Below are 20124 nucleotides of genomic sequence, written 5' to 3' on the forward strand. Positions count from 1 at the left end.
TTTGCTTGCACTTTTCATAAATAAATGAACCTCGAATTACAAGGTGGCTGTGATCACAGTTGTGTAAAAAATGTTTTCTACACCAACTTGTATACACTATTAGACCTCATTAACCGGTCATAATACTACTTATACCAGGTGTGTTGATCTCTGATCCTGTACATTTATAGCCACTACTCATTGAAGCCTGTAGTGTAGCCGCCTTGCATATCTATGGGAAGACTAAGAGGAATTTCAGTTCATGTACAGGGTTCCTCCAGGTCCCCCGGTTTCCTCCCACCTCACTGAAGGTGAAACTGCAAGTCTAAATGAGATGTGAATGTATGTGTGTGTGTGTGTGTGTATGTGTGTGTGTTGCCTCCATGCAGTGTGTTCTGTATTCCCATCTCACTCCCTGATATCCTGGGAGCGGCTCTGTAACCAGGATTCAGGAGGTTACTCAGGATGAATGAATAAAAGAATGACTCAAACTAGACACAGTCCAAATCACGTGCTGATCCATTTCTACAAGAAGGTCCACAAATCTCAAGGTTTTGAAGGCATATCATGATCATAGGCACACATTTAATATCACAAGAACTGAAATTTCTTTCCCTCTGTTTTTCTTTTTGTGGAGAATCAAGCAGCATGCAATTTTCCGGTGTGTGTGTGTGTGTGTGTGTGTGTGTGTGTGTGTGTGTGTGTGTGTGTGTGTGTGTTCCCCCCCCGGTTCGGACTGATGGCAGTGTCTGGCACGGCGTTGTTCCCGGCGCGCTCGCTCTCATTCTTTCACTCACCTATACGCCGCCACGGCGCGGTTGTTCAGGTATTTCTGCGCGGTCATGACGCCCACGAAGAGGAAATTGTGGCTACTCTGGACGGCTTTCTCGGTGGGCAGCATGCCGCTCCCCTGCGCCGGCCACCTCATCCCGCCGCCGCGCTCTCTCCTCAGCGGGCCGCCGATGCCGCAGCCTCCCCCGGCGCTCGCACTGCGCCTCTGCCCGGCTTTCTTCAGCTCCGTGGCGCGGGGTAAGATCAACCTGGAAGCCAGAGTGAAGCCCACTACCAAACCCAAAAGCACACTAAACCATGCTCTTCGACTTCGGGCTGCCATTCCACCCCCAAAAATATATAAATATATATCTTTAAATATAAAAAATATCTATATGGAGGGAGAGAGAAAGCGAGTCTGTCGGTTGTGTGTGTGTAAGTAAACGTGTCTCTAGGCCGGTGTGAAAGTGCAGCCCCCCGCTGGAACCCCGGCTCGCACTCACACTCACTCTCTCATGGTAGCAAAAGCGTCTACTGCCACTGAAGCCGTGGCTTCTCGCCACATACCCGCTCTGAACTACGTCCTCCTCCGCTTACCCATCTAACCTTAACGCATTCCTCGGTCGTGCGAAAACAAATTACAGCCCTCGGGGCATAAAAGATTTACGGCGTCCACGCAGCGAGCAGCATCCCCATTCTTCCTGCCTTAGCGGGCCATTGTGAGGAGCGACTGAGGTGCTGGGCGCTTCGCAGCGACGCGGCTGCTTCTTCTTCTTCGGCGTCTTCGCCTTTTTCCTCCCCCCACTTTTTTTCTCTCTCTCGGTTGTTCTTCTTCTGCGGTGTGGGATTGAAGAAGGGTCGCGCCCCCTAGTGGTCCGCACACGCGGCTTGACGTTGGACCCACAATTGTAGATGCTCGCGTGACCTACAGCGCGTTTCGAGGTCGATCTTTGTGTTTGAACATTTATTTGATTTTTTTTCTTGTCCAATCAAATTGCACTTCTAGCAGGATCTTTACAGATGATTAAATATTGATATTTTGAAGTATATTGAAGTACTGATATTTCATCGCTGAATTTGTTTCAGGTGTTTCAGGTGCATGCAGATGGTTTTTCGAAAAAGATGTAATTGATGGTGAATATTATTGTTACAATGGGTAAATATCATATACATAAAAGCAAGTAGAATAACAGTAAACCTTTTATAAACTGTTTTGAAAATGAATGTAAAAAATACATAGTGTGTTTAAAACAATTTAACTTTGAACTGTGTTTCCTATGTAAGTTTTGTAAATTGGTATTGTTTAATAACAAAAAAAAAAATAAAAACATAAAAAGTGACCTACAGTGCATCCTTCTTTTACTCAAAATTATCCAAACAATATCCCCTAATGACAATGTGAAAGAAGTGTGTCTGAATGTATTAAAGAAAAAAAAAAGTGTTACGTGGCCATCTGAAAATGAAGATCTGTTTAAAATTATTTAAGACCTAAAAAAGGGCGAATGTGAGACTTTTTAATGCCTAAAATAAAGATTTTTAAATTTTCGACTTTTTAAGATCCCGGAAACCCTGCAAACACACTCAAACTGGAGACCTTGCGGCTGTGAGGTGGAAATGCTTCCTGCTGCACCGTCATGTGTTATGTATTTCTCCCTATATGTATTATACCCTTTGTGGAACAAGACCTTGTCATAGTATAGGAGCTTGTGTACTTATTAAACCTCCCAGTAGGACCACTCTGGTGAACAGATTCGAGGCGAGAGGTCAGAAAATTAGCAGTTTTAAAGCTTATTATGAAAGGTACAAAAAAAAAAAAAAAAGGCCATAAGGATTAGGGAGCCACTGCTGGGGCATATCCCAGTCAAGAACTGGCAGAACTGTCAAATGATCAGCCCTCTGTCATGAGTTAGAATGATCACACGGATTGTCAGGTAAATTTACAGAGAGACTTCAGGGATTGCTTGTGAGCATGTGGAGGAAAATACAATGACAAACCAAGTGAGGCCAGCGGCATCAAGCCCGGTTTTCAATTCCTCTATCATTTTGGCAGTCGCAAGAAGCTGTGACTGAAAGTCTAGCAGAACCTGCCATGACAGTAACCCTAGGACACACTGACAAACACTACTGTGCTTCAACCTGTAAAAATAAATGATTTTCCAAAGAACTTTCCTGAGTGGCCGAAGCAAAAGCAGTCGCAGAATCGAAATCTGCAGCAGGTAAAGGGGGTCTTTGCAGAGAATGTTCTGGCCAAACCTTTATCGCCTCAGCAGGGTGAAAGGAGACAAAGCACAAGCTCTGTTAAGCCAGTGTGGGGGAGTGTTGACCTCTACTGGAGTTATGGTTTAGTAATGCAAGAATTTAAAGTAAACTCTTAAATCATTTGTGAAGTCAATCTTATAGCAACAAGGTGTTGGAAGTATGTGATTCAACTGCAAATGTAAAAGGAGCTAAAGCCAGAATTGTCTGGCTTTGTGTAGCCTTTTCAATGTATCCTGAAAATGTTCCAGTTCTAAAGAAATGTATTCATCAGCCTCCCATGCAAAATCTACGCCAGGGTTCTAGAGAAGAGGCTCAGTCCGATAGCTGAACCTAAAATGGAAAATAAAGCATTGCAGGTTTCACTCAGGGTATGGAACATTAAACTAGCTATTTACTTTTGCACAACTTTATAAGGAGTCAATGGACTACATATTTCTAGTCCACATTTCATTGTTATTTAAAAAAAAAAAAAAAAGCATGATGTTAGCAACACTAAATGGACTCCCAACATCTGAACATTTCACTGCTGAGCATGAAGGACATGATTCTCTCATGGAAAGAAGTGAGATGTTCCCATGTAAATGTTTAAGTAAGTCTCATTGAATGAAGAACTTACACCAGCTGGAGAGATATTTCAGAGTTGGCTTTTGGAATATCCCAGAAAGAGAAACTTTGGCTAGACATGTGTCCGGCCTGAACCGTCTCAGCCTTGTGCCACCACAATCCCAACCACAAAAGGAAAGTTCTAATTCTATTATTATTGTTGGTGTTCTGTAAGGAGTGTTCATTCAATATTCATCCAAAATCTCCCAAACTACACGCAATTTATTACCTACCCAATTCCTTTTATTTTGCACACCAAGCAATCTTCTCCTTCTCCTAAACCAAGTGCCAAGTATTTGGTATTTAAATTTGATTTCATTTTGATACAGCGCATGAATGTTTTTTCTCTGCAAGTCTCTCTAATATTCAGCAAAAAAAAAGTCTGCGCATCCCTACAACTATTTAGAAAACAGATCATGTACGCTGGGGAGATGAAAATCACCTTCGCAGTTATTTCAATGCGCTATCTGTTATCGCCATCTAGTGGCGGAAATGCTACAGCACATTATCAGCATCGGGGAAACCGTAAACACGTCACCAGAAAACTTCACTGATATTTATATTGCTCAAATTCGGCCAAAAACTATATTTTCTTATCAAAAAGAACATGAGATTTAAAGCCTTTTTTAATCATGAAAAGTTTACAAGTACAGAAAAGACACTTAAAGGTAGTTTAAGACTGTAGCACACTTTGTTTTCTATTTTTACAAGATTTATCCTTCTCTATGAGGCCATGTGTCCTCACAAAGAACTGTTTGCAGGTCCAAAGAAAAGTTTTACCCAATTGGAATATAGTACCAGTCAAAAGTCTGGAAACGCCTGCAAATAAAGCGGTTTTCCATTTCTACCGGTCCCTCCTTAAATCCGAATAACATTGAAGAAATTTTTTATATTGCATTATTATGTGGTTCCCAAGAGAAGCCAAACTGCATTTAAATTAATTATTAATACAAAACTCTTTGAGATGATGCACATAATACAATCTATTGTGTCCAAACATTTCATTTACACAACAGCATTTTAATGTTTCAATGCATTGGGATCACACACAAACACACACACACACACACACACACACACACACACACACACACACACACACACACACACACACACACACACACACACACACACACACACACACACACACACACACACACACACACACACACACACACACACACACACACACACACACACACACACACACACACACACACACACACACACACACACACACACACACACACACACACACACACACACACACACACACACACACACACACACACACACACACACACACACACACACACACACACACACACACACACACACACACACACACACACACACACACACACACACACACACACACACACACACACACACACACACACACACACACACACACACACACACACACACACACACACACACACACACACACACACACACACACACACACACACACACACACACACACACACACACACACACACACACACACACACACACACACACACACACACACACACACACACACACACACACACACACACACACACACACACACACACACACACACACACACACACACACACACACACACACACACACACACACACACACACACACACACACACACACACACACACACACACACACACACACACACACACACACACACACACACACACACACACACACACACACACACACACACACACACACACACACACACACACACACACACACACACACACACACACACACACACACACACACACACACACACACACACACACACACACACACACACACACACACACACACACACACACACACACACACACACACACACACACACACACACACACACACACACACACACACACACACACACACACACACACACACACACACACACACACACACACACACACACACACACACACACACACACACACACACACACACACACACACACACACACACACACACACACACACACACACACACACACACACACACACACACACACACACACACACACACACACACACACACACACACACACACACACACACACACACACACACACACACACACACACACACACACACACACACACACACACACACACACACACACACACACACACACACACACACACACACACACACACACACACACACACACACACACACACACACACACACACACACACACACACACACACACACACACACACACACACACACACACACACACACACACACACACACACACACACACACACACACACACACACACACACACACACACACACACACACACACACACACACACACACACACACACACACACACACACACACACACACACACACACACACACACACACACACACACACACACACACACACACACACACACACACACACACACACACACACACACACACACACACACACACACACACACACACACACACACACACACACACACACACACACACACACACACACACACACACACACACACACACACACACACACACACACACACACACACACACACACACACACACACACACACACACACACACACACACACACACACACACACACACACACACACACACACACACACACACACACACACACACACACACACACACACACACACACACACACACACACACACACACACACACACACACACACACACACACACACACACACACACACACACACACACACACACACACACACACACACACACACACACACACACACACACACACACACACACACACACACACACACACACACACACACACACACACACACACACACACACACACACACACACACACACACACACACACACACACACACACACACACACACACACACACACACACACACACACACACACACACACACACACACACACACACACACACACACACACACACACACACACACACACACACACACACACACACACACACACACACACACACACACACACACACACACACACACACACACACACACACACACACACACACACACACGCGTTTCTTTTAAAACTCTTTCCTTCTTTCACGCTTTCCCACATCTCGATTTTCTGCTGTCTTTTCTCCTCCTCCAGCTGAAAGTGCATAAGATTCGTTTGGATTAAATGTGTGTTTGTTCGATTCTCTATTTTGCGATAACTGTAATGCCTGTGTGATTTCAAAACAGATGAGTAAGCATTTTTCACTGTTCTGAGGAGAAGAGCAGAAAATCGATGAAAATTTGATGAATAATGAAATCTCAAACCTGATTGGTCACAAGGTGTTCGATTTTTGACAGTGGCTGTAATTCAAGTCAGGTGATCATCTCTTTGGAAACAACTAGTTACCATTTACACACAGCATACAATTAACACTATCAGAGAAAATCGAATAATGGTCAAATGGTTTTGTTCATTTATTAAAGGAGCCTCCAGTGTAGATTCCACTGGGAAAAGGACACTTGCAACACTTCTATAGAGCAAATGGGTTTGATAGCTGCATTATAACTGCCATTTATTGTCCACTGCAGCGAAGGTTTTCTGTTCTCTTCCCAGAAAAGAAACATTTTTAGAAATGTATTTTCACTTCCACAAACAAAGTCTCTTTAAAGGGCAATCAAATGCTCACTCTCTGCTGTTTCTCTTTAAACTCTGCGGCTTTAGCATCGAGCTCTGCTTGCATTCTTCGGCGCGACGCCTCCAGTGCTTCTTCGCGCTTTACCACCGATGATGGGTCTAGAAAATAAATAAATAAACAGACAAACAAACATCTACATAAAACTAACCCTTATAACAACTGTTGATGCTTTTTTTTACATTCGACACTTAAAAAGTTGATTTTTATACTCAGCACTGACCTTGACTGACTGCTGGAGCTGAGCTCTGAAACAAGCTGGGTCTCATCTTACTGAGATACTGGATGAGGAAGTAAACTCCAACACACAGGACCAACAGAAACCATCCATATTGAGAAAAGAAAGCAACAGCTGCAGGCAAAAAATAAATAAAAAATGCGATATGAAAAACAGTTATGCAAAAGCTAGAATTTAAAGTTAGAATTTGCATATGTTTGTCAGAAAAAAATCATTTAAACAAATTATTACAAATTAAAGCAGATCATTGCTTTTTTTTTTTCGCTGGGGGTCCGTATACTGTCGTGCACAATAAGTCTATAGTAATAAATACACCATGCATGCTGCAAACATCTACAAAATGAAAATCTTCTTCTGCTTCTTCTTTCAGCTTCTCACATTAGGGGTCGCCACAACGGAACATCTGCCTCCATACCCCCTGTCCAGTACATCTGCCTCTTTCAAACCAACTACCTGCATGTCTTCTTTCACCACATCCATAAACCGCCTCCTTGGTCTTCCTCTTTTCCTCCTTCCTGGTGGCTCCATCCTCAGCACTCTCCTACCGATATACCCCATGTCCCTCCACTGCACATGTCCAAACCATCTCAATTACACCTCCCTCACCTTGTCTCCAAAACGTCCTACATGCGCTGTCCCTTCCATAAACTCATTTCTAATGTACAAAGTGGAAATAAAATAAAAGTTTTCACTTTGGTGTTCTTCTGAGCGGTAGCAAATGAGCCACGATACTGGTCTGGAATGGTGTTGCGGACCCCTGGTCCAGGAACTTATTTCATATATCTGTGCAAAAAGATATTCAGGCAAGTTGTTATCTATAAGACTGCCCAATCAAACCAAGTTGTTGAATATTTTATAATTTAAACATTTTTACAGTGCCTCACACAACCTTCACCTCACTGAGGAAGACATACAGCCAAAATACACCAGTGAGCTGCTACTGTACAGCAAGACGCCCCCTAGGGGCGGGACAGTATTGTACATACTTCAGTTTAATTGGCCAAACACCAGGTTAGTTCAGGCTGAATCATCCCAGAAGTCATCGTGAGACCTGACTACTAGAAGATTAAACATCAGAATCTGTTCAAAACTGTGACAAATACAACCAAGCAAACAGAAATTAAACATGTCCAACACCTAATAACTTACTGAAGTAACCATTATTAAAACTGGAGTACTTCAATCCCTTCCTGTTATCTAACAAGTCCCGCCCTCTTTCAGGTCTGGTCCTATTTCCGTTGCTGTGATTGGCTAAACACGTGTTAGTACATCTCCAACAACCAATCACAGTGCAGAAAACAAACGCAACAAAAGCTTGGTCGGGGAACTATCGAGAATAGATACCGATGACGCTGCTTTTTATGCTTTCGGCGATTATTTGTGCCAATATGTATATGCCAGTACTTTTTACAACTCCTCTGTCAAAGTTTTATCATTTCATAATATCCATTTCAACTGTAGTTCAGATGTAATTATATTACGATAACTTTAGAAAACATCAGCATTCAGAATAGTAACCCAGGTCGAATATATTTAAAGCGATTTATTTAATAAAGATTATACATAAATATGTATTTGTATACCAATTGCTTGAAGAAAACTTAAGTCTTGGTTTTCCAGATTCTCTTCTCCTGCTCCGGGTCTTATGTTAGCATCGCCAGCGTTGTTTGCCTCCATGGTGACGAGTGTCACAAGAAACAAAAACAAACCGTTTCTTGTGTTTGCTGTAAACGAATATATTACGGGATTATTAATCCATTACACGTCAATTTTACGACGCACCTACGAGCAAAAGTTGCCCGAACCCGGATTTCTAGCTACTATAGCAGCAATCCAAACCGGATATCCGGGTGACGTGTCGTAGGAGAGGGGGCGGGGCTTCCAGAGCCTCTTTATTTCAGCGCCATGCTTTATAGCCAAGTAGTATTTACTATTATATTCTGTTATTAGAGTTTACTGATATTATTTAAAATATTATTACTGCAGTAAGTAAGAAATAATCTCAGCAATAATCCTTCAAATCCCAACACCACCAAGATGCCTGCAGGGCCTCTCAACCAGGCTCTTAACCCTCAACAAAACCCTCCCTTTTGTATTGCACTTGAATTTCTTTTAAAGGCCAACTGTTGCATCTGCAAACATTGTATTTACTCACAAAGTTTTGCAAATGTTTTATTTATTGACTAAAAGTGCACCACGTGTAAGTTTTATAGGTAGATCCGGTAAAGGCCCTTTTACTTTCTCATGTACTTTACAGCACAGTGAAATTCATACTTTGCATATCCCAGTGATGATAGAGAGCTGGGGTCAGAGCACAGGGTCAGCCATGATACAGAGCCCCTGGGGCACAGAAGGTTAAAAGTGGCAGATTGGCAATACTGGAGCTTGAACTCCCACCCCTCCGATTAGTAACCACTGAGCTACCACTTCCCTATAGACAGATACACTAATCAGGCGTAGCATTACGACCACCTGTCTAATATTGTGTTGGTCCCAATTTTGCTGCCAAAACAGTCCTGACCCTTCCAGCATTAACAGCATTACTTCTTCAGCAATTTGAGCTCCAGTAGTTTGTCCGTTGGATCAGACCACACATGCTAGACTTTGCTTCCCCAAGTGCATCAATGAGCCTTGGCTGCCCATGACCCTGTCGCCCGGTTCACCACTGTCCCTTCCTAGAACCACTTTTGATAGATACTGACCACTGCAGACATGGAACACAAAACAAGAGTGCAGTTTTGGAGATGCTCTGACCCTGTCGTCCAGCCGTCACAATCTGGCCCAATTTTCCTGCTTCTGACATCAAAATCAATGTTCACTTGTTGCCTAATACTGTATCTCCCACCCACTGACCAGTGCCATGATGAAGTGATGATCACTGTTATTCACTCACCGGTATGTTACAATGTTACGGATGTATAGATAGTAGGTCGGTCAATCAATGAAAAATATTAAATCGTGATTAATCACATAACTGTCATGAGTTGACAGTCGCTGTGTTTTTTTTTTTGTTTTTTTTTAAATCTGTTCTAGGTACTGCAACCCTAAACATAACATTTAATACTTTTCAAGTTTTTAATACTCTAATTGACATGGCTATGGACAAATATGGATGCTTTCTGCAAATGTTTATTATAAGTGAAACCATCCTCTACATAGAGAATAAAGAACAAAATATGAAATGTTTTAAAATGTTTTAAATTATGAAACTCATCAGGACACCAAAAAGAACTTTTGCTGTTTTTCTACACGGACGGATTTAATTGACGAATGTGTGCACCATGGTGGATTTTGATGCTGGTTCTGAGACTTGGCGCAACAGGAAAACAAATGTTTAGTGATTACAATAAATTTTCGGTAGAATTGACTTATTTATTTAATACCAGAGTAAAGAATTGACTTTGTGAATAAATGTGTTGCATTGAAGGTTTTAATTTTGCCTCATATTTAAATCTTTTTTTTATTTTTATAAAAATGGTAAAAAAAAAATGCATTAGTAAAATTTGTGCTGTAAAATTAACTCATTAACATGTTAATTTTGACAGCCCTAATAGACTAATAATATACTGGCCATGATATCAGAAACCACACACATCATTAAGTATAAATGTACAGACTTTAGCTGATGTTTTAAATGAAATCTAACTGCGAATATATACAGGAGGATTCACGATGGTACGAAACAAGAAGCAATCCGAATTTTATTTTAAATCACAAACAAAAAAAAGATAAAAAAAAGATCGAACACGTTTTTAAAAAAAGAAAAAAAAAAGAAAAAAAAAAAGAAAGAAAGCATACAAAGTACTCTGACCGAAATTTATACACAAACCTAAAAGAACCACCATTCATCAAACTACGATCCATTAACATGCATGTCTTCCTCTCCGTTTTCCACTCCATCATCTTCCATGTCTTCCCCGCCGACAGCGCTGTACATCGACACAGTCTCCTGCACCCCCATTTCAGGCTCATCATCCTCTTCTTCCTCAACCATGCTCTGCGCACCTGAAATATTCAGCGTAATAAAAGACAAATGAGAATGGATGAAAACAAATCTTCACATTTACATGGAAAATAGTTTTTGTTGCACATCAGGGACATCAATTTATCCCACAGTGCTGATTCATCCTGTAATCAGATTATTCAAAATGTGTTGCATTTTCAAGAATGGCACAGGGTCGTACGGTAGAACAGACGACACGGTAAACAGGTTGATATTAATGCAGGTGTTTAAATGTAATATCATTTCTGTTGTAACTGTGTGTGCAGAGAGATCAGTATGATTGATGCTCCACATACCCACATTTATAAATAGCTTAAAAAAACAAGATGGTATCAATGGATTTAAACAAACAACAAAAACTGATGCAGCATGGTTTTTAGAAGAATATATTTATAGCATATCAGATATAGACACTTATTTAGATTAGATATGTGATGAGCTGGACATCAACTCCAGCCAATCTAACCATTTTCCTGCTTTTCTGTCCGAGTGACCATTAACAAAAGTGCCTTTTTAGCGACACTATTTAAGTCTAGTACACAACTTCTTTTGTTCAAACGGCATATTTTAGTTATTAATATAAAACCTTTAACACAACAACTTATTGGGAAGATTTTTTTTAACAATTTAAATAATAAAGCAACTTATTATTAGAGCTTTTCCATTGATTTGTTTAAATGCCCATGCCTTGAGAATAAACCTGGAGACAATATTTACAAAAAAAAAAGCTCGATGTTGTAAACGCCTGTAAATTAAATGTGACATGAATTTTCTATTTTATTCATCATGATTTTACCTTTTAATAGAGAAACACTCGTGTAATTCAATTTCATACATTTTGGCCACAATATAAAATGTCCAAATGGTTTCATACTTGACAAGTTAGTGACCAATTATTTCTTAAGACCATTAAAAGGCTTGGACCATTTTTTTGCCCAGATGTCTAGACTTTACCCACATCATTGTACTGATCTGCTTGAAAGTGAAATAACATTATTGAATCCAGCAAATACACTGTTCTTTCCTCATGTATTTCCTGTTTCTTCCTCACTGTATTATTGAGCGACTATGTGTTTTTTGCATCACTTCCACATGAGCACGTCCAATCACAAATCAAAGCAACAGCTGATTAAAAAAAACAAAAAAAATCTGTAGCATTGATCCCTGTGTGTTACCTTGTCTAAATTCTCTCCCAGGGATCTGACCGGACTGCAACATTCCCTTCAGCCTCTCGACCTCAGCCAGTGATGTGGCATTAGCGATGGCAGCCTGTAGACCAGATACAATTTTAGCCAATTTCATCAATCAAATAATCCCATATAATCCCACATTTCATTAACTGAATATAAACAAATTGTAACCTTAATGGCTTCAACGTCTGCCGCAGACGGTCCCGTTTTCACTTTCTCAACCTGCAGGCCGGCCCCTGGCGTGAACCTGAAACATATTCAAGCAAAGCAGCTTTCACTAGCTTGTTCATGCAGATGTGCTCCTTCAGCCTTTTAACCACTGTTCTTCCAAATCAGAGTGTAGTATCTTGTGTTTCTTATCATTTGTTTTTTTAATAAGCTGATACAAAGAGAGAAATGCCTTGAGCCAGCTCTCCTGGAATACACTGTAAATGGGTTAAGGTTGTGTGGGTGGTTTTTTTGTGTAGCTTTAAGTTGTTTTTTTTCTTTCTAATAAGAACCAATTGAACAAGTTCCGGGTAAAATCCAGATCATGTCACTGGGGACTGGAGGCCTAATAATCACACTTCTTTAAGTCCAGTGATTCAGAAGAGCTGTGCATGATCAAGGGCTTTCGTCTTACGTTTTTGAGCGCTTGGCAATATCCTTTGCGAGCTGAGCGCCCCGTTTGCCTTTGAACATTTTCTCAGCCTCTTGACGTTCCTACGGCGATACATTACAGAGTTAAAGTGAAAATGCACAGACACATCGAACAGGATTTCACTTGTTTCAGAAATTGAGAAGAAGCAAAGAGAAAAAGAATGTACAGTGCATGTGGAAAGTATTCAAGGTGCTTCACTTTTCTTTCCCTTTTACAGCCTTATTCCAAAATGGATTACATTCTCAGCTCTTTCAGAGGACCATCTGGTTCTTGGTCACCTCCCTGACTAAGACCCTCGCCCCTGATTGCCCAGTTCGTCCATTCGCAGGTGATGTAGACCACTGTGCTCATTGGGACCATATGGGAATATTTCTGTGCCCTTCCCCAGATCTGTGCCTGGATACAATCCCATCTTGTAGGTCTACAGACAATTCTTTGGACTTCATGGCTTGGTATATACACAGGTGTGTTTCGAAATCATGTCCAATCAACTAAATTTACCACAAATGGACTTCAGTCAAGTTGTAGAATCATCTCAAGGATGATCAGTGGAAACGGGGCACCTGAGCAAGGCTGGCAAAGGCTGTGAATACTGACTTTTTTTTTTTATACATTCGCAAAGATTTCAAACAAACATCTTTTACATTGTCATTAGGGGGTATTGTTTGCATAATTTTTAGTAAAATAATGAATGCAATCCATTTTGGAATAGGCTATAACAAAAAAAAAGTGAAACAAAACTTTTCGGATGCACTGTATTGAGGGAGGGTTTTTTTGTGGAATACATTTTAGTTAGCAGCAGCAGAATAACAATTATAGATTATTCAATAAAGATGAAACCCGAGAAAGCAAGCCGTTAAACTGCATCTCAATGATTAGACAATAATCTAACATCTTAATGTACAGTATGCCTCAGTGACCCAGAATTAAAATGTATATTAAAAGGTCTGCCTAATGCCATAAATGTAAACGCAAATAATTTAATTCATAATACCTGGGCCACATCAAAGGATAATTAATGCTTATATTTTTTCCAAATTTGATAAATCATGCAGTGTAGTGATTTTGCTGATTAACCGTGAAATAAAAATAGGATACAAGTTAAGTCTACTTAAACCAGAGTTCAATTTTCTACAAGTAGGAAAGAACAGCAAAATATGGAAATTATGGGAAAAACAAATTGAGATTATTCTGTGAAGTGTAACATCTATTTCCTCACAGTTATGACAGACTCACTCTAAAACGTTAAACAGCAACTGTTTAATTTATGGTCTTGCAACTTTATGAATGATACATCTATGACTATACATTCAAGATCTCTCGAACACCCACCAGTGCTTAAGATACACCCAGCCTTGTGCCGCAAGCAATTTCCAATAAAGATTTCTTGGTATTTACTCCATGTCGAGCTTGACGCTTTTGCAGTGAGGGTCTAAAAATCAAGGCTTCAGCACTGTACCATACCTTTAATTTCACCTTCTGGAAATCCAGAACGCGTATCTGTGGAAGTTTGTTGATGACATACAGCCTGTAATGCTTCTTGTTGGTTACTGGGTTTCTTAAAAGACTGGAAGGTAAGAAAGAAAAAAATAAATAAAGAGCATGAGGTGGTGTGGATTTCTGAGTGCTTATGGTGTTTTAAATTGAATTTCAAACTCTCAATAGCCAAAATGATCTGGTGCTACATTTGCATTCATCCGAATAATGTACATTATACCACAGCGCAGATAAACACTCAAATCTAATTGGTCGGCATTATTTACAAAGAACACTGACTTGGAAACTTTGTAATAATGCGCTCGTTATTAAATGTTTCGGCTCATACACAGAGCCGTGTACAGCAGCTGCTCCTTATAATCGAACAATTGTGTTATTTTGAAAAGTCATTCGTTGGCATTTTCATAGAAAATATTCATTTAACATTTAATGCAAGGAATTCTTGGTTGTAGGAACTTAAGATACACCTGGCTTGACCTTTATTTATGAGGAATCAGGAGAATAACAGTATATACACCATAGACTAGATAGAGATCAGTCATGGATGTGTTATTCCTAATTTCGTATTTGGATAATCAGAAGGATGAGCAATGCGTTTTTTTTTTTTTTTGTGGACCACCACAAAACAAAATGCTCTGAGCACAGTTGAGTGGGTGATGGTGATATAATACCTGAGAAGAGTCAAGCTCTTTGCTGTAGCAAGTGGATCCAGATCTCCCTGTTAATCAGAAAAAACAGCGTTTAAATAAAGAAAAATGAAGAAAAAGTTCAGCATCTGTTGGTGCACTGGAGCAGAGGTGTCTAAACTTTTCTGTGCATGCAGGAACCTCATTAAGTGGAAACAAATTCATTTAGAGGAGCCCCTCGGGACACAGAAAAAGCATGATAAACCAGTAGGACATTTTATTTGACATCGGTGTAGGTTTTCAGATTCTGCACCCTGTGTGAGTGTATGAGCAGAATTCCAGATCATCACAGGTCTCAGTGGAGTGGGGTGGAGTGGAGCATACTCACCAGCTCTTGGATGCTGTTACTTGTGAGGATCAGCTCCTTTAGATTAGGCAGCGAATGCTCGAGGTTTTCACCGATCCGGCTGCAACAGAACATCAGCTTTAAGACATGTACATTCACTAAAGTGTCAAATACAATTATTGTTGTAATATACCGAATCATGATGACTATTTGAATCGTCCTTATGAGACGTGTTCAAATAGTTTCCCTTTCTTAATGTGAGAAATATTTGATGGCACCTGCCTGATCTTTGCTCGGGACAAAAAAATAAAAATGCACAATTTTGGATCAGTAGTATTAAGTTTTTTAGCGTAACACTTACATTAATAATAGCTGTCCACAAAGACATTTGAGAAATGTGCTGGCAGAAGTCTGAATTCCAAGATTATCATCGATTGCGTTTTTTTCGCCTCGTCATCAGTTACATTTCTGTTAATGTCTTAAGGTGGATTATTTAAATGTACAAACAAAGCACAACAGCACCACTGATGATTCTTCATGGGATGCTGGAGCCGATTTCTCCCTAACTCAGGCACTACCAGAGACAAGGAATCACCAAAGATTCTCTCTCTATTCTCCATGAGCTCTGTAACACCAGTGACTGGGAAGGAGCATGCAAAATACAATACAATGGCACAACTTGAATGATGTTATGAATTAGATTTTTTTTCTTTTTGCAAAATAATAACAATGCATGAAACTGAATTTTGTTTTGCTCTGGGCAAATGCACGTGTCCATGCAATTGACTGTTTGTTAGACATGTATTACTATGAAGCATCTTCGAGCGCAGGAAATGTATTATATATAAACATGAACCATTATTATTAGGAACAAAAGCACAGCCTATCCATAGTTACAACTTTCAGATTATCAATATTTGAAATTTGGACCAGACCACAACATAGTATGCCATCACAGAGATCTCACTGTATATTAATATGGTGTAGATATTAGGAATAAAATCTATCACCATAAACCCAATTTTTAATCCAAGATGGACAGATCAGGCTAAAACAAAACCAAGCCTGTAAACGCAGACACGTGAGCTGTCCTTCTGTATCATATGCTGTCCAAAACTCCCACATGTTACAGTGTAGACATGCTATGCACTAATGGTCTGGTATAGATCTATCCCTCATTTACCAGATGCGATTGTTGTTCATCAACACGGTTTTGAGTCTCCGGAGCAGCGGGAATCCGTCCAGCTTTCTGATCTCATTATCGGAAAAGTCGATGGTGTCAAACTGATCTAGAGTGGCACCAAGGTTCTCCAAAACTGGGATTTTATAACCTGTAGAAACAAAAACACAAAATAGATAGATCGATGCATAATAATATACTATTCCTATGTACATAATATTGAATACAAGGAATAAGAAACAATACAGAATCTAAAATTAGATTCACTTCGTACAGTGTGGTGCAGATTCTCTCAAAATCAAACACTACTTATCTAAGTATAATACACTGGTTCCCAAATGCCTCCTTGCTCCCTTTCACAAACGCACTACGCACCTTATAAAACGCATGATGCTACACCCTATGTAGTGCACTTCACGATCAATTCTACGCTGTTTGAAATTCAGCCGCGGTTATGCTAACACTGTTGCTAACTCAACCCCAGCTCCATTACCTCGGAGATCCAGTTCTCGGTCCCGGACCGGGTTAGTGTACTGCGCCGCCTGCTCGATCAACTCTGCCGACAATTTCACCATGTCGCCGGAACAAAATTCTAAACTAACAACCAGAAATACAGTCCAAGTATCGCACGTTCCTATTACGCAGAAGAACAAATACTAGCGTTCACTACACGCTACCGCCAGGAAGCAATGGAACTCCCTCTTTTTTCAACTTCCGGAATGAACGGTGTTAGGAAGGGCGATGCTACAATGCTGCCCCTTGCTGGAGCGGAGCGGTAGTGTACACGTGGACACTTTTTTGTGCTCTGAGAGAAGGGAATTCCTTTGTACAGTTTAAACAAAACACAAATCATTGTGTCAAAAGTTTTTTTTATTTCAATCAGATAAAAAAAGAAAGCATGTTTAAATAATTACATTAGTAAAACATGCAATAGAACATTTTAAAGTATATTATACTCTATATTATTTTGCAAAGTTTGACCTCATGAATGCACCTTAATATGCAGTTCTCAGATTTCCACCTGACTGCATTCTTTTAAACAGTGTATCATAGGTTTTATTTATGTATCATTTTTACAAATACAATTTTATTTTTTTTCTTGTTGTGATATTTCAATTTGACATAGTTTCAAATAGTTTCAATATACTTCCACAACTTGTTGCTTTTACATTGTTGTACGTCTGTGACTGGCTGCTGCAACATTAAAATTTCCCTTCGGGATTAATAAAATACTCATCTATCTGTCTGATTGTCTGTCCATCCATTCATACATTTATCCATCCTGCATCTATCTATCTATCTATCTATCTATCTATCTATCTATCTATCTATCTATCTATCTATCTATCTATCTATCTATCTATCTGTCTGTCTGTCTGTCTGTCTGTCTGTGTCTGTCTGTCTGTCTTTTAGGCCGTCCATCCATCCACATCTGTCTGTCGCTATCTATCTATCTATCTATCTATCTATCTATCTATCTATCTATCTATCTATCTATCTATCTATCTATCTATCTATCTATCTGTCTGTCTGTCTGTCTGTCTGTCTGTCTGTCTGTCTGTCTGTCTGTCTGTCTGTCTGTCTGTCCGTCCCTCTGTCTCTATCTATCTATCTATCATCTATCTATCTATCTATCTATCTATCTATCTATCTATCTATCTATCTATCTATCTATCTATCTATCTGTCTGTCTGTCTGTCTGTGTCTGTCTGTCTGTCTGTCTGTCTGTCTGTCTGTCCCTCTGTCTCTATCTATCTATCTATCTATCTATCTATCTATCTATCTATCTATCTATCTATCTATCTAGAACAGCATATCTACTTCACTGTGTGTCAGATTGTTGTTGTGTAATAAGATGCAGTGTGTTTAGGAGTGTTACAGGAGGATAGAGTATGTGGTTTTACTTATTCAGATGTGTAAGATGCATGCACTGAACAATATAAACCAGAATTAGGATTAAATCTCAGAGGTGTTTTACTCTGTTTTATCACCTGCCACTTAAATTCTTCCAGTGTGAATGTGTGTGTATTGGGGTATGCTTTGTGCATTTGAGAATGAAATTCCCCACTCACACTCAGCATTGTTGTGGGGGTTCTGGAGATTAAAAAGGTCAGTATTAAATGAATGAATGAATGAATTATTGAATTAACAATTAAATGTTCTCAAATTATCAACATTTTTCTCAAACGTTAAACACTCCAAAGATCCATGAGGTTACTGTGGAGGGTTAAACTGAAGTACTGTGAAGCTGGATCTGGACTATAATTGATATAAACAGTCCGCTACAGTATCTTAGGGCTACAATCACCATGAACAGTTTTACACTTGAGTCTTCTTCAATAAACAGCTGATAATCTCAACTATGATAGAACTATAATGAATGAACATTTGAATGAACATCCAGATAAAGAGTGTTTTTTGCTCATGCCATCTCAGGGAGTTTTTCCTTGCCACTGTCATTAGTGGAATAAATTTAGAGAAGAATTTATGAATTAGTCTATGAATTATCGATATATTTCTGGGAAGCTGCATGAGGGACAATGTCCATTGTTAAAAGCACTATACAAATAAAACTGAAGTTTTAACCTGTAGTTGTATCTGATTGTATCTGAACTCTGATTAACAGTTTATTTAGTTTCTTTCAGCAAATAATAGACACATACCATTTGCCATTTAATGATTCCTTCATTGATTAACACACATTTTAAATGATTTATTCTTACAGTTTGGTGTTAAACTCATGACCTGCCATCCCTTAATTGTCAAAAGAATCCAATACAATTTATTTGTATATTTTATTTTTATAGAACAGGGTTAAATGGCAGGGTATCTCGCAGGCTTGCTGGCCCATAAACCTTCCCCTGGTGCTGGCGAGAGCCTGGACATTTTTAGGACTAGCCATTGCTTTGCACGGTGACAGGTTCATAAAGAGGCTGGCAGATGTTGCTTTGGTGTACTGAAGGTGGAAACGGGTGTTTGTATATTACTGCAGGAAAATTTATTCGGGAAAGGGACGATGGGATGAAAGCCAGGAAAACAGTCAGCAGCCTTTAAGATTTATTCTCCAATAAACAAAAGACTGAAGCAGACCTC

The 20124-nt window shown here is 39.8% G+C and overlaps 3 protein-coding genes across 3 annotated transcripts in view; all 3 read right to left on the reverse strand.

The window, feature by feature from the left end:
* The window catches only part of chsy1 (chondroitin sulfate synthase 1), a 49956-nt gene extending 48297 nt beyond the window's left edge, over positions 1–1659 (reverse strand). Inside the window, exon 1 of the mRNA XM_046857923.1 lies at positions 777–1659. Coding sequence (XP_046713879.1) covers positions 777–1093 — 317 coding nt within the window. The 5' untranslated portion in view covers positions 1094–1659. The remainder of the gene's footprint in view (positions 1–776) is intronic.
* selenos (selenoprotein S) lies at positions 1414–9403 on the reverse strand. Its single transcript, XM_046857610.1, has 5 exons — positions 9133–9403; positions 7535–7663; positions 7306–7412; positions 6693–6773; positions 1414–1617 (listed from the first exon to the last, which is right to left on the reverse strand). Exons 1-5 carry the CDS (start codon positions 9224–9226, stop codon positions 1414–1416), a joined length of 615 nt encoding a protein of 204 aa, XP_046713566.1. The 5' UTR covers positions 9227–9403.
* A 1822-nt stretch (positions 9404–11225) lies between these two features.
* On the reverse strand, positions 11226–17754 carry snrpa1 (small nuclear ribonucleoprotein polypeptide A'). The gene is made up of 9 exons (XM_046858260.1): positions 17525–17754; positions 17035–17182; positions 15894–15972; positions 15551–15597; positions 14847–14949; positions 13365–13444; positions 12914–12989; positions 12728–12821; positions 11226–11554 (listed from the first exon to the last, which is right to left on the reverse strand). The coding sequence occupies exons 1-9, from the start codon at positions 17604–17606 to the stop codon at positions 11403–11405; spliced, it is 861 nt and encodes a 286-aa protein (XP_046714216.1). The 5' UTR covers positions 17607–17754; the 3' UTR covers positions 11226–11402.
* Positions 17755–20124: the final 2370 nt, after the last annotated feature.

This window comes from Silurus meridionalis, chromosome 9 (assembly GCF_014805685.1).
Source record: "Silurus meridionalis isolate SWU-2019-XX chromosome 9, ASM1480568v1, whole genome shotgun sequence".
Taxonomy (NCBI): domain Eukaryota; kingdom Metazoa; phylum Chordata; class Actinopteri; order Siluriformes; family Siluridae; genus Silurus; species Silurus meridionalis.

Coding starts and splice junctions, on each gene's coding strand:
- selenos (XM_046857610.1), bottom strand. CDS start 9,226: ATGGAGGCAAACAACGCTGGCGATGCTAACATAAGACCCGGAGCAGGA. Junction 7,413..7,534: donor AGCTCCAGCAGTCAGTCAAG/GTCAGTGCTGAG, acceptor TTTATTTTCTAG/ACCCATCATCGGTGGTAAAG. Junction 6,774..7,305: donor TTAAAGAGAAACAGCAGAGA/GTGAGCATTTGA, acceptor ATGCACTTTCAG/CTGGAGGAGGAGAAAAGACA.
- snrpa1 (XM_046858260.1), bottom strand. CDS start 17,606: ATGGTGAAATTGTCGGCAGAGTTGATCGAGCAGGCGGCGCAGTACACT. Junction 17,183..17,524: donor CCGAGAACTGGATCTCCGAG/GTAATGGAGCTG, acceptor TTGTTTCTACAG/GTTATAAAATCCCAGTTTTG. Junction 12,822..12,913: donor CAGACGTTGAAGCCATTAAG/GTTACAATTTGT, acceptor TCTGGTCTACAG/GCTGCCATCGCTAATGCCAC.